Source organism: Strix uralensis, chromosome 4 (genome assembly GCF_047716275.1).
Source record: "Strix uralensis isolate ZFMK-TIS-50842 chromosome 4, bStrUra1, whole genome shotgun sequence".
Taxonomy (NCBI): Eukaryota; Metazoa; Chordata; class Aves; order Strigiformes; family Strigidae; genus Strix; species Strix uralensis.
Genome location: NC_133975.1, coordinates 119,793,361 through 119,808,051, shown reverse-complemented (window position 1 = coordinate 119,808,051; position 14,691 = coordinate 119,793,361). Strand labels below are relative to the sequence as shown.

The window sequence follows — 14,691 nt, the reverse complement described above, 5'->3', positions numbered from 1 at the left end:
CTATCTGTAAGAAATAACCTAATCCAAATTTATGGGCACATTCTGTCCCATCCCCAACATTAACCAGGTGACTTTCTTATTTTAAGAAGTAGTTATTGCAGCCTTATTGCCCACACTGATTTGAACTAATATCTAACCACGAGGGGCAGTATACAGTCAGTGATTTAGAACAGTTATCTGAAAGCCTGAGCTTTAATGAATCTTGCATTCATTTATCAGTGAGCTTGGGCAAGTAATATTTTGTTTACAATTCTTCATTCTTTCAACTAAAAAATAAATTCTTTATTATTCCCAAGGCTATTGAGAATGTTAATAACTAGAAAAAAAAATCCTAGGCTATAGAAAATATAAATGCAGTCCTAAACCCACTGATGCCAGTGACATAACCTAGTCTTAAACATGAGCAGAACTAGGTATCTAATTATGAACATAAACTATTAATTATGTCAAGCAGCTATGTGTTTTGCTGGCAAGATGGACATTCATAACTAGTACTATTTCAATACTAGCAAGCAGAGTAAGATTGAACTACCTAATTAATTTTAATTTCTTTTACATTGTTAACAGTGCTAGCTTTAACATATCTGCCAAACTTTACCATGTTTGTATAACTATATCATCCCTAACCACCTGCACCCCTAACTGCCAGCCTTTCCATAGAGAACCAGCTGTGTCCCTTCCTCAGTATTTAACTATATACAGTTCCAGGCACTAGTCACAATGTTCAGAATGAGAAAAATTCTTTTAACAAGGAAATTATAATCTGGGAAAAGACAAGAAGACTAGAGAACAGGACAAATTCCAACATCTGACTTTAGAAAACAAGGTGTTACACAGTTGGCACATGTACAATACACAAGCACACGCAGACTTTACTCTCTCTCATGCACAGTATCTTTAATGTATTAACCAACGGAAACATTTGAGAATGGTAGAAGTTTCTATGACTACATTTTTAGATGTGTCCTAGAAAAAAAAAATCAGCAGTTTAAATTAAAAAATAAATAAAAAGCCTCCACAAGCACATTGAAGGTAAAGCTCAGCCATAATATCCTAACCAGCCAGTCAGCCAGCACATATGTACTGGAAGACAAATCAAAGGCAGCTCCAGACTAGCCACAAAATGTTTTTGCTTTGAAGAAGAATGATTACTGCAATGAAACATGATACATATGATAAAGGACAGTAAGTCATTAGTTTCATCATAGTGAAGCAACTTCTCTAAAGAACAAGGGTTTTTTTTACAATGTTTTTCCCCTTTAAATTAAAGGCAATCTATAACTAACAGTTGTCTTGATAGGATAAATATATAGAAAGAACTTTAATGACATTTTGCTATCAGGCTTCATCTAAAGATCAAGTGTCAACAATCTTTGGTATATTCACTGATATTATGACCTTAAAGATGCAGCTATTTCTCACGCACTAAAAATAAAATCTGCTTTAAAAAAGCAAGGACATGAACATACTGAAAAGAATAGAAACTTCAGGCAAATTGTTTCTACTCCTGATGCTGGATAAATCCTACACAAGTAATGTCTCTACAGAACCTTAAAAAGTAGAGCAAAGCTTCTCAAAAATTTGTTTCCTTGACAACATTGACAGACCAAGAGAGGTAAGGAATCAAAGTCATAAGATGCCTTGTAGCTTTGTTAGATTTAAAAAAAAAAAGTTAGCAGTATGTGAGATGTATCTATAAAGCTCAATTTCTAGAAAAGAAGCAAAGTTAAACTGGTGTTATTTATATTTTTAAACAGCAAAAATATTCAGAATTTCTCAACAGTTAAAAAAATTGAGATACTCCCATAATATACTACAGTCACTTAAGAACTTAAAACTACTCTAGCTCAATTTTCTCCAAAGACCAAAATCTTGACTTTTTCACCAGCAATCTTACTGAAGCATCCAGAAGGGGGGCTAACACCACCATACATTTCTCCCATCTCAGGTGACATTCTGACATTAGACTGCACAGCAGCTGCCTACACAGATCCTACACATAATTGGAAGGCTTAATTTATGACATTATCCATTAAGTTTCATTAGAGACACTACTCCATTGACATCTCTAGCCCTTTTCCTTCCCTAGTAGGCTGGCTAGGCTGGGAGGGGACAAGGTTGCTTCTTTCCTACAGGCTACTTCAGAGACACTTAGTAAACAGCTGAAAGCTTCTCAGTAGAAAGGAAGTGCAGACCTCAGCCATTCAGGACAGAGGGGTTTCTAAGAAAAAAGTCAGATAAACACTTAATATTCTTGATATTTCTGTAAGTAATGACACAAGTAACCAAAACTCTTTCTAGGTAAGATGAGGAAACAGAATCCTTTCTTCCACATCACTGTTAAGGATATCCAAAAGTCACCCTCCATCCTTTTGGATTTCCAGAGAAAGAAAGGTTTGTGAAATGACACTGTGAAAACAGCCATGCCCCCCCGTGCATCTCACCTGTGGCCACTTTGCACCTATTGGTCAATGTCAACAAAGTTTCACAGAGGTCTCAGTATATTCCCCTCAAGATTTAATCAAGCTAAGCAGCTGAATAAAAGGGAAAGACAGTGCAGCAGACCCAAAGGAGAGAGAAATTGAAGAGGAGCTACAACCAGTCAAGCCTCAAGATACAGTCAGGCTCCGTTAACTCTACTGCTCTTGCAAGAGCAGTATTTTCTGATTTTTTCTTTAAATAATTCCCAATTTTGGGGGGAAACACAAGCATATTAGCTGTGCCATTAAATATACACATTCTCACGCTCTTCTCCCCCGTATCCACATCCTCTAACATAGCCATAAGGCAGTCAAAAATGCTGCAAGACCACTCAGGGTACTACTGTAGTATTCTTTAAGGAGATCCTAATTTAGGAGACATTTCCAAGTGTAAAGAAAAACTAATGCCCTTACAGAACTAAAAACCTAACCCAGAAGCTGAGAGGTTCACTGCATTTTTGAACCCCTCCCCACTTTTTTTTTTTTAATGTTAGTTTTCACACAAGTGTTAAGATAAATTCTAATCCAAAGTAGCACTGAATTTAGTTCTTGTTAGTGAAGGAAAGAAAACAATGGCCTATCAAACAGCATGCAGACCAGAAGGGTGCTATTTATACTCAAAGAAACATACTCCTTTGAAAAAATCTTTTGAGGTACAAGAGTGTGTCAACTACTAAGAACATAATAAAAACTATACAAGTCATCTCCAGCTGTGGATTCTGAGAAAGTGAACAAAGGCATTACAAGGATTTCTGTTTCCTTGACAACAGCATTGCTGGAAACAAGAAAATAATTAAAAAATACATCTCTAAACATATCTAGGTATTAACATACCGAACGCGGAACAACCCTTACCCACACATACCTTTGTGATGAAGAGACCAAAATCCACCACCTTCATGAACTGTTCTTTTCTGACTTGTGTTAATGGCTTTTGCAGAACAATTGCGTGAGTGCTGGCTATTACATCCTGACCTGTATTATCATCTAGGCATAAGCACAGTCAGAACCATTCATTGATGGTCAAGCACATTCCTTCCTGCATGATGTTCCTTTTCTTACAAAATAAGCATTATGGAGAATACTCCTCATTGAAGTGTATGAAATAATTTTGTTAGAAAAAGATCAAGGTATAGAAAGAAACCCTTCCAGCACTCAGGAAACTTCTATTACTATGCATATATCAAATAATAAGTGTACTTCCATCGTAATAATCAGCAAGCTTAAAGTGCTTGGAAGTTCTAAATAGACAAGGGAAGAAGGTCAGAACAAGGCATCACAAAGAAAAGTCAGCTTCAGTATTTCAGTATAGCCTATTGAATAGTCTCTTCAACAATACCCTCTTCAACAAGAAAATGACAATTCTATTTTCACAAGTCTTGGTAAGCAGCACACAGTCTCCAGAATATGAGCGTTTCTTTGCCACTTCCAAGATAACAGGGAGAACTTCTTGTTCTTTTTAAAATAGATTATTAAAAGTGTAACAACATCAGACAGATCTTTTTTAAAAGGTTCCAATTAAAGCAGAATATATGTATTAAATAGGATGACTCCCCAAATTCTCATCTTATGCATCAGTTACAGTTAAAGAAGCATTACCATGACTAGATTTTAAAAATGAATTTAAGAATTGCTATACTTGGGGTACTAGCGGCACGATACCTAATACTGCTTTGTGAACAGTTTGAATCTAGCCTAGCAGCGACAGGGCTATAACCATCTGACAGATACGCATGAGTTTATAGGAAATATGCTGGCAGATTAAATTCATTCCTTCATAAACAGACATGCTTGTGACAGAACAACAAGAAACACTGCCTATTTCAAGTGAATTGCATGCCAAGTGGTTGAAAACAGAAATGTTACGAGTTTGTTACTCTGAGGCAGGGTAATGGCAGTATCTAGGAAATCTGTATTGCCACCACCAGTGCTACATACAGTATATGGATGAATGGAGGCTATCATGTTCCATCACTTTCAGTCCAATACAACAGGATCAAGACTAACAAATTCCTGGAATATATTACTATGCTATCTGTCTCCTGGAACACACAACCACAAAAGAATAAATGGGTTTGAAAATATGAATAAAAATAGAATTTCTTGTAGTACTCGATATACTCCAGGAAGCAAAATCTGTACATTAAATTTGACCAGTGTGAGTAATATACCACTCTAGATCTAATGATCACAAGAGAGTCTCGTAAGACTGTATAATTATCTGGAAGAGATCTCTTCAGGTATCAAGTTACAAAGATGAACTACTTTGGAGCTCAGAAATCCCCTGGCTTGAAAACAAGCAGAGACCCGAAGAGGACTTAAAGGCACTTCATACCTTTGAGCTGTTCTTTCTCTCTAGGCATCTACTTATGGACCCTACATGACCACTGGGCTAGACAGAGCCTCAGTCTGAACCAGAATGGCTGTTCTTGTGTTCTTAATCAAGTGTCGCGGATGAAAGTATTGACGCGGTAATATTTAGTAAGAAATCTAGGTTTATTAATAACTAACAGCAATTTATTATTATAAAATAATTCAGAAATACTAAAAGAAAGAAAAGCGACTTATTCAGATTCTAAAATGACAAGATTCACACTAACTTACTTAACAGTACCTATATATATATATATACATGCATGCACATAACAAAATGGACAAACATACAGAAACAAAGGTGTTTGAATTCAGTAGAATCAACACAGAACGGACATACACACACAGAAACAAGGGTACGTACACACACACACACAGAGTAAAGAGAAGCTAGCTCAAAGAAAATTTCCCTCTCGAGTTTAGAGCAAATACTCACAATGCCTTGGCATTCCTCAACGGGCGATAATTGAGACTCAAGCTGGGGACTTCGCCCTGGCCTTCCGTCTGGAGCAGACGACACCTTAAGGGTTTGATACCTGAGAGGCGTCCCAGCTCAGGGGAGGTGCTGGTCACAGGCCTGCTGCGATCCAGGAGAGCTCAAAGGGTCTCCCTGGTGGTCGCCATTTACAGGGTCCAAGATAATTGACTTTTGTCAAATACCTTCTGGTGCCTTCCAGCAGTTACACAAGAATTTGATTAATGTGCGACTCTGTTATTGTTCCCATTTGACCACATCCCAGGCAACAGGTGTGCCAGGCCCTTAGGAGTTGATGGGCCATTTTAACCATTTCCGAGCAATCGGGAGGGGCAGGAGCCAGGCTCGTTAACATTGTCAGTCCTTATCTCCACAGATTGGTGTATAGCTCGGGGGATGTGGGTGGAATCGCACCTAGCAGCCCAACAAAGAGGGGCGGGGGGGGGGTAAGAATTGCACCACCACATCAAGAGAAGCAGGCAACAGGTCTCTACAACAGGCCAACATTACTAAACTAATTTTAAAAACTTTTACTTTCCTTGTATAGATTCAGCTATGACTAATTGGAGATACAGTTTAACTAGGAGAGTAGGGAACAAAATGCATAAGAAAAAACTTCCAACAATGTGTTAAGTCATCCCATCAAATTACTACTAATATACAGTTTGCATACCGAAGAATCACAGTACTTTCTTTCCTTGATCCTGCTCATCAATGGAGGATGAAAGTGCTGAAAATGAAGAAATACTTTGCAACAAATAGAATACCTGCTGTGATGCTCTAAATAGAAGACCAGGAACACAGAATTAAAAGTTTATAGATGATCATATAAAGATGTTACCTTGAGTACATTTTAAGACAAAATAGAAAACACAGAATAATGTTATGGAAGGCTTGAAGCTAATAATTGTTAAAAAGCTAAGTCCAGCATAAGTAACTAGTGAAAACATTTACATCTCTCTGGCTCTATGCAATTACAAGGTCTCCCAAATAAAAGACACTAACAATGTGAATGCAGTATAGTGTCTTCTGCAACTGGTAAACGTGTCTTTCAAGAGACAACTTTTTATCTACCCTGATACCTAAGGTAAACAGCTGTATTCAGTGATAATCTGTGATTTAGTATTCTATATTTGGGGTTCTAAACCAGAAATACCTAAGCATCTGATGTTCAGAAAGTGTTGAATATCCACGCTATGGAAACTAGGCACCTTTAATAACAGTGCCAAGTCTCAAAATTTATGCAAAAAATACAAGAATTAAAATCACAAACACTATTTCAGTGCTTAAGTAGGCAAAACCAAAAATAGCAGTAGTAGCCTAAATTTAATTTACAGGGGCTATTCAAACAGAAGGTAGAGAAGAAGTGTTATCCAAAGAAAACAGATTTAATTAGTTCAATCATGTTTCACAATCCTTAAAATACATACTTAAACTAGAAACATAAGCCACTGATAATACACTTAGAATGTAATAGTGAAGAAGAGGACTGCCACAGTAAGATCTCCCAACAGTACTTTCCCTAACTTGAATCAGGTTTCCTGCCCCTTTCTCCAGCTACCTAGGCTGGAAATACTATCAGCTTCCACTTCCCAAGGGCACACTCAAAATCCTAAGAAAATAGAGGGTAAAAGACTTGACAAAGCCTAAATCTAAGGGTAGCAGTTTTTTTCATTCCTTACAAATTTAAGATTTAGCATTCTTCTATTGATGCTCCAGATCTGAAGAACTGTGGGTAATCTGCAATACATATCACTTCCCATATGAGGTTCTATCTTAGTTTCAGGTCTCTATGAAGTTTTCTTATACATTTTTCAGTATATGCATAAACTTTTAATTTTAGTCTTTCAGCACACAACATGGAGGCACAGTTTAGTCTTCCAGTCTTTAGTCACAATTTAGTTACCATCCCTTTCTAAGATAATGAGGAGCCCCATCTTCTGGTAGAAGCATTACTCTAGAGAATTACATCCCTGAGCTGACAACTGATTTTTTTTTTTTTTCAACTGTACCACTTTAACTGTTTGGTTTTTTTAAAATGCAGCCATACACAAAAAAATAAGAGCAAATACTTTTAATGAAAAATATAAAATTCTCTGAAACAGTGCATTACTTCCTAAATATGCAAGATATTTATACAAACTGCTTCAGATGATCTTTCCTGCCACTAGGCTGTTTTTCAGTCAACACAAACTGAAAACATCAACTCATTTTTTGCAAACATTTTAGTATGACTGACACTGATTCATAAAGATAGGGTAAAGTGCATGTTGGTTAATCTGGGAGAACATAAAAGGAAGACTGTTCTTTTTGCCTGATTTAAACAGGATACATACACACACTTAAAAAGTAAGAAACCATGTAATCAGTTCCGCATACACATTTTAGATGTATACTTGTGTGATATGGATGATTTAGTCATAGTAGTTTAGACGGGAACAAAGAAATTAAGATCACTAAATTAAGATAACTAAACCAAGTATTTCCTTCTTCTCTGTGGAAAAAAAAAATTCTTTGCTATGAAAAATTTGAGGAAAACATTTAAGCACATAAGAACAGATAAAAGATGCAAAACTGACTAAATACTACAAAAATTGCATATGACTATAGATCTTTTGATTTAAGCATCACTTAAACTGCCAGTCAGATTTGGTTGGACAGAACTGTCAATTCTGAGAAATTTCTACTAATATTGGACACTTGAAAAGACAAATGTCTTAATTCATAGGCTGAATGTAAGGACTGAATCCAGGATATTGACACATAAAAATATTCAGTCACAGCTATTCATACGACTAACTAACTACAGAGTTTTGAGGCTCTGGATTGCCTACTCCCTCTGATCATACAGGAATTTCAGGCTTCTAACTGTGCTTTCAGTTTTATTCAAATCAAATGTCAAGTAAATAGTGCAAACATCCTCAGTGTCTGCATGTTCCCACTAAAGGGAAAGAGGACACGCTTCCACTGCCTGGGTTTAAACTAGTAATTTCAAGCAGGTGATTTTGGAAGAAAAAAAACCCACAAAAGGTAAGCTGTGGGAAGGTACAAGATCAGGAAAAAAATAGTACATCTACATCTGCATTTTCAATCAGTTGTTTTGTGCTTATACCAGAAAATGCAGAACTTCAGGCAGTGGTAGACAGCCAAAAAATCCACAGAAGATAAACTACCACTGTCACAGTCATTAGAGATTTATGAGCTCATGACCCTAGAAAGTTAGTGAAATTAGTTTCAGAACATGAAGTCAATACTTAATCTAACCGTGCCCTCTGCTGGTCTGAAAGGTACTTGTGCAGAGGTGCACATGAAAGGTGCTGCTGCTCACACTATTTTATTAAGTAATAACAATAAGAGGCATTCATAGGTATTTCTCTACAGGCTACATTCCAAAATACAGAAGTGTGTTTTAATATACTTTGTAACAGTTACATTATTACTTTATTAATGTTTTAGACTCGCATGCTCTGAAGCACTGTCAACATTAACATACTCTATTGAATTTCCATGGTTTGGGGCACTAAAAACAATTAGATTTCCTCAAAAACCAGCTTTACTGTTAAAGACTACATCCAATCAGGGGTGGTAACACTGCTTTAGAAAAATAAAGAAATGTTTCTTTCTGCTGAGAAGACAAGACAGACAGGCTATTATTTCAATTTTTTAATAATTTTACATTGCAATAACAACTTTGATTTTAGACTCTTTTAGCAAATTTAACACATCCATAATTTCACTCATCAGTAAAACGAGGCTCTGGGATAGTAAACAAACATGAAGCATATGGTGTGACACTTTAAGACAAAAAGTCAAATTCAGACACATTGAAGTCAGAAGTGCATATAGTTTTGTACAATCCAAATTTAAATTGCTGCTTACCAAAAACATCCATCAGCACTTTCTGCATATCTTGATCTTTTCCTTCTAAGTCTGTTCTTTAAGTAGCAGTCAAGATTTAACTTATTCAATATATTAAAGAACACTTGCAAAGAAAAACAAAGGTACTTTTTTTCCTCCATTTAATCTTTGTCTTAAAGATGTATAAAAAGCTTGGGAAAGCAGATGAAGGAGGAATTATTCACAGTTCAAAATATTCAGACTTTGACAGTGTGATAGGTTATGCTGACTACAGAACCAGTGAAGTTATTATAACTTAAGAGAATAAAAGATAAGCAGTTGAGAAGAGTAACTTTTATTCACACTATAGATCTGGAATTTTCTGTTCTGTGAGCACCAGTGCTTTAAAAGACATTAAAGAGAAAAAAGCAAAAACTCTGTCCAAGATTCGAGAACATCACTGCTTCAAAGATGCAAAGGCAGCACATATTTCAAAGCCCTGTAGCAAAACTGGGGAAGGAGGAGAGAAAAGGAAAAAAAATTCTAAGAAAAATCATAAAAAGCCAAACTAAATGAAACTCAATTCTTCACTACAAATTAAACAGCAAAACAGTAAAAGAGAAAAAAATTAAAACCCACAATTTTAATAAAATAATTTAAGATTTTTTCCTACATGAAATCAGAATTCAAATTCATTTTTAAAGTTCTCTCCTCTCCTTTGGTTCTGTAAGTATGCCAATACAAAGGGCGTTCTTGCCTCGTTACTTAGTAGGATTTACTTAAAGCCCTAAATTTTAGAACCAAGTTTTAAACTAATTGTACCTACTATGTTAAATATGCTAGATACAGTAAAGCATGCTTTCCACCAAAAAGGACACTTTCTGTGCGCTCTTATCAAAACTATTTTCCTGTGTAAACCCACTTCAGAAGATTATTATTTGAACTCAGAGGTGGCATTAGCCCTATTTCTGGGAAAGCATACACACAGAATATTTTTATTAACCATTGTTTAAGTATGACTCATTGGAGTGACTAAATTAACAAAGAACTGAAGCCAATTTCACTAAAGCTAGAAGGAAAATACACTTTAAGTATTGAGCAATTAACCCTTGAAACAAACTTAAAGTGGGAAGACTCCTTAGACCATGACAGGACACCTTTCAGGGATGCAAGGCCTGCCACATGAGTTCAGATGAAAATCCATCTGACCTGACATACCTCCTCCATCATTACTCACTTAGGCTTGTCAGAAAGGTAAAGTTCCTCAAAATACTATTCCAGTGTTGGCAGTCAGTTGTTTAATAACTTAAGGCAGAATCTGTATCCAGACCAGAGTGCTTACGGCCAGTGTGACATTAAAAAGTAGGAAATAATGAAAACCTAATATTAATACAGATCATGAGAAATTACCTTATAGAAATCTAACTTCTTAAGTTAAGATCTAAAACACTGATATGTCTAACACCAAAAAAAACTCACATTCCAGAATAATGGCACTTACTATAGGTATAGTGAAGGATTAGGCTGCAAGTTTATAATAGGGTCTTGTACTGCAAAGCATCTCCTCGAATTCTGAATACAGTGGAAATGTTAAATGCACACACCAAGCAAAGATGTTATTCCCAGCAGATCATTATTTAATACATTATTTTTAAGTTTGATGATTGGTCTACAAAGCACCTTGTTTTACATTACCTTGATTGTTTTATCCATAGAAGCTGAAAGAAGCATGTGACTTTGTTCTCGTACAGGACACCACTGGATTTCATTAACAGGGCCACTGTGTTTAGACATGTAAAATATTAAGCTTTTGGGGACTTCAGTTACCTTATATTTTGATCCCAAATACGGCTTAATTAATTCAGAGATCTTGCTCGAAGTTTGCTCTCCTGATATCCCTAGCTTAACATCACAATCTGAGCTATCTCTCTGATCAGATTCTTTTTTAGGCACACTGGAATTTTCTTGACGCAATCTTTTAGGGATATATGGTCTAATTCCTTTTATGGCAGTAGTACTGTCTTTATGTATTCTCTTCTGGGAAACACCATTTCCAGAGTTTGTTGAAGAGCTTGATGTCTGTTCATAGTTTCTGTACGACATACATAATGCAGTATGGCCAGAGTATGGTCTCCTACAATAAGGAGATGTCAAATCAGTGTCATTATTCTGTGCATAATGCTCAGGGGGATCTTCACAAACAGTGCTTGTGCCAGAACTGTCAGTGTTCTCAGTAGGCTGCATTTCATATGTAGATTTTGTACCCAAACCACCAGGTGCAAAGTATTGAACACGATTCATAGAAGAACTTGGATGGCTTGTTTGTCTGCTAGAAGTATTGGGGACTTCAGTCTTGCCAGTTTCTGTCTCAGAGTCTGAATCATCATAAGCAACCAGTGATGAACTCATTACGGCTAGACACAGCAGACTCCAGAGATCTCAGTGCTGAAATCCTCCAAAATTATGATCTACAATAAAGAATTATTTAGAGCACAATTTATTACAGAGTCTACAATTTGAGTAACTTAAGCATATAAATATGCTTTTCTTTACAAAAAAGGCATAACTTTTGTTCCCATTTATTAATGGAATTTATTCCTCTAACACATCTGTACATTCAACAGCACAACACCATTTGCCTCCAAGCACTTTGCATACATTTTTAATGCACTGCAGAGATGCATTTGCATACCACAAAACAATGAAAATGAGTATGAAAAGGAAAACAAACTTGGAACATAAGTACTGCAAATCACTTCAACCTTACTTGCAGTAACACACACACCACACAGTGTTTTGGTATGTACATTTATACAAATACTACAGCTATTTTGGAGTCAGTCTAACAATATCTATTTCTTATCAGTACAGATGATTTGAAAGAAGTATGAAGAGGGTCCACTGACAACTAAAAAAGTAAATACATTTTTGACCCATTCAGCAGCCTTGCAGTATGAGGAAATTTTCCAACTATATCCACAGAGCAAGTTCCACACAGCCTTTAGTTTTACAGCACAGACTTACACCAGAAGCTACACTGAATTTAGTATTTGCATTTACTTACAGAAAAATAAGAGCATAGATGCTTTGTCTACTGTGGAATAATTTTTTTCAAAGTATCTGTAAGAAGGAAATCTCACGCTGAGACTGAGTAAGCACATAACATGCTGAATAACTCACCACCCTAACAATCCCACCAAGTTTCTTCCAATAATTTGGATGGAGCATAGAGTTAACTAGATTCAAACAACTGATGTGTCTGCAAAAACAATCTTTCAACCTCTGCTGTTTATAGTCAAAAAGTATTGCCATCCTTCAATTGCTAAGATTGATTGAATAGGATGTTTTATTTCTGCTTTGTTTCCTTGCCCAGCTGTTAGCACTCATTACACTAAAGTGATTTAACCCACAACACTTTCACATCATCTGCTGGAATTCTGGGTTGAGATCAGCAAAGAAACTGCCCTCAAAAGCAACCTGACTAAAATGGGAATGCTATATGAATTCAGTATCTACGTAAGCATTTGCAGAACTGACGTCACAAATGTAGGACCTACAAATACCACTGCAGGAGTAGTAAACTGAAACTTGTAAAGGCTACTCATTTAACTTCAGAATTAGATCTACTTGAACTATAACAAGCATGTTTCATTTAACCTACAGCAGTGTTACATTACAGGCAATGGTCTGTATTCTGTAATGAAATTTCCAAGAACAGATCCAGAAGACAGGTTCCTATTAAGACATACACCCTTGTCATCATAGAGCCTTTCCAAGATAAGCAAACAAGACATTTAACTGAAACAAGGCGACTAATATTTTAGCACATAAAAGCATCAAGATCTCCCTCTAGAGGACATTTTGTCTTTATCTGAAGTTTATGACAGCTATAAGTGACAGCAACTAAGAGCAACGAAAAATTCTTTAATAATACAGCTTCCTTTATTAAAAGAGCATTTCACTTAAACAGTGTCAAGGAAAAAGATTAAGTATTGTTTAAAGAAAAAAATAAGTCATGTTTCAGGAAAGCTTAACTAACAATTCAATAATAGTAAATTGAAGTTTTTAGCAGTAAACTGAAACCTCTTACCAAATAAATAGTAACTCTGAAGGACTGCACTTCAATAACTGCAACAAGTGGTTATGTTTGTATTGCAGTGCTGAAACCAGGACTCAGCCAAAATGCATCATGTTTAAAGAACAAGCACAGTAAGAAGTTGACCTCTGGCTGAAAGCTATAAATGAAGATACACAAGCAGACTGGGTTAGACTTCCAAAGTTACTTTACTTTGTTTTAACACAAACTAATTTAAGCTGAGATTCAGAGGTAAGTGAAAAACAGTGCCTTGCGCACAGCAGGTTAAAAACGTTTCCTATGAGGTATTAGAAAAAATGTGTTCCATTATATTTGAGCACCATAAACCCGTCCCATCACACACATCGCCCGTATGTGTTAGCATTTTTGTAAAAGCAAATCGTCTCTGACATCTTAAGACTTCCCATTCATCTTCTGTTTTCAAAGAAACACCACCCCAAAACTTCTTATGCTGCCCTAACTAAAGAAAAATGCAGTGAAAAAACCACAGTGTACTTCATTGGAAACATACTGTAACTAGACTATGAATTTATTAACAATATGATTTATAATGTACAAGCTAACAGGAAAGTTTATAGAGTTCTCTTTTTCTTTCATTTTTTCATACAACCGATTTATCCAAGTGTATTAAACCAAAGTTTGGCGCACACAACGCCACGCGCCCGCTAAACCACCGCAAACGTTAACAGAGACAAGACATCAAAGCCGAGGGCAGCACTGCCGCCCCTCACGGCGGGATTTGGCGGCGCCAGCCCCGCGGCCCAGGCCCGGCAAGAGGCCCGGCCGCCTCTCCGGGGCGCTCCCTCGCTCCTCGTGCCCCACAGCCCCCAAGGGGCGAAGCACGACACCCAACCGACCGCCAGCGCGGCCCTCCCCAGTCCCCACCGCAGCAGCCCCTCCCGAGGGAGCGGGACGGCTGTCTCCGGGGAGGACCCAGGCACCGAGGCCGTTTCCTTCCCCTCTCCCCCGGCACCGCAGCCGTTGCCGCTCCCCATACACGCGCACTCTCCCGCCACCCCCCGCGCACCGAGGACATTAGTGGGGTCACGTCCACCGCGGCACCGCCGCCGTTACCGCCTTCCCCCCGCAGAGCCTGCCCGCGGCACCCCGCAGGTACCTGCGCCGCACAAGCCCACCGGCAGCACGGCCCGGAACTCACCGGCCAGCTCGCGGCGGCTCCGGGTTTAAAGGCGCGCCGGGTGGAAACAAGGCGCTCCGCTCAAACGGTTCCGTGTGCCACCGCCCCCCCGCAAAGACCAAGTGCTGGGAAGGGCAGGGGTCAGGCCGCGGCTCGCTGGGCGCGTAGGAGCCTTCTCCCACCGCTGTGGGTGATGCGGAGGGCGCTTCTTTGGGCTGGTGACTGTAGGGGAAGGGAGGGCAGTGGGAAGCAGGGTTCCGGGGGTGTGCGTTTCCCGGCCGGGAGTTGTGAG

General features: G+C 37.9%; 1 protein-coding gene across 5 annotated transcripts in view; it reads right to left on the bottom strand.

Moving 5' to 3' along the window:
• The window catches only part of WDR25 (WD repeat domain 25), a 70,122-nt gene extending 55,678 nt beyond the window's left edge, over nucleotides 1-14,444 (bottom strand). Inside the window, exons 1-3 of one of the 5 annotated variants that reach the window (XM_074868785.1) lie at nucleotides 14,421-14,444; nucleotides 13,256-13,400; nucleotides 10,861-11,633 (exon numbers count right to left, since the gene is read on the bottom strand). In XM_074868785.1, the coding sequence (XP_074724886.1) occupies nucleotides 10,861-11,574 (714 nt within the window). In that variant the 5' untranslated portion in view covers nucleotides 11,575-11,633; nucleotides 13,256-13,400; nucleotides 14,421-14,444. The other 4 variants (XM_074868784.1, XM_074868788.1, XM_074868786.1 and 1 more) reach the window with 4 other exon arrangements.
• Between the last annotated feature and the right edge of the window lie 247 nt (nucleotides 14,445-14,691).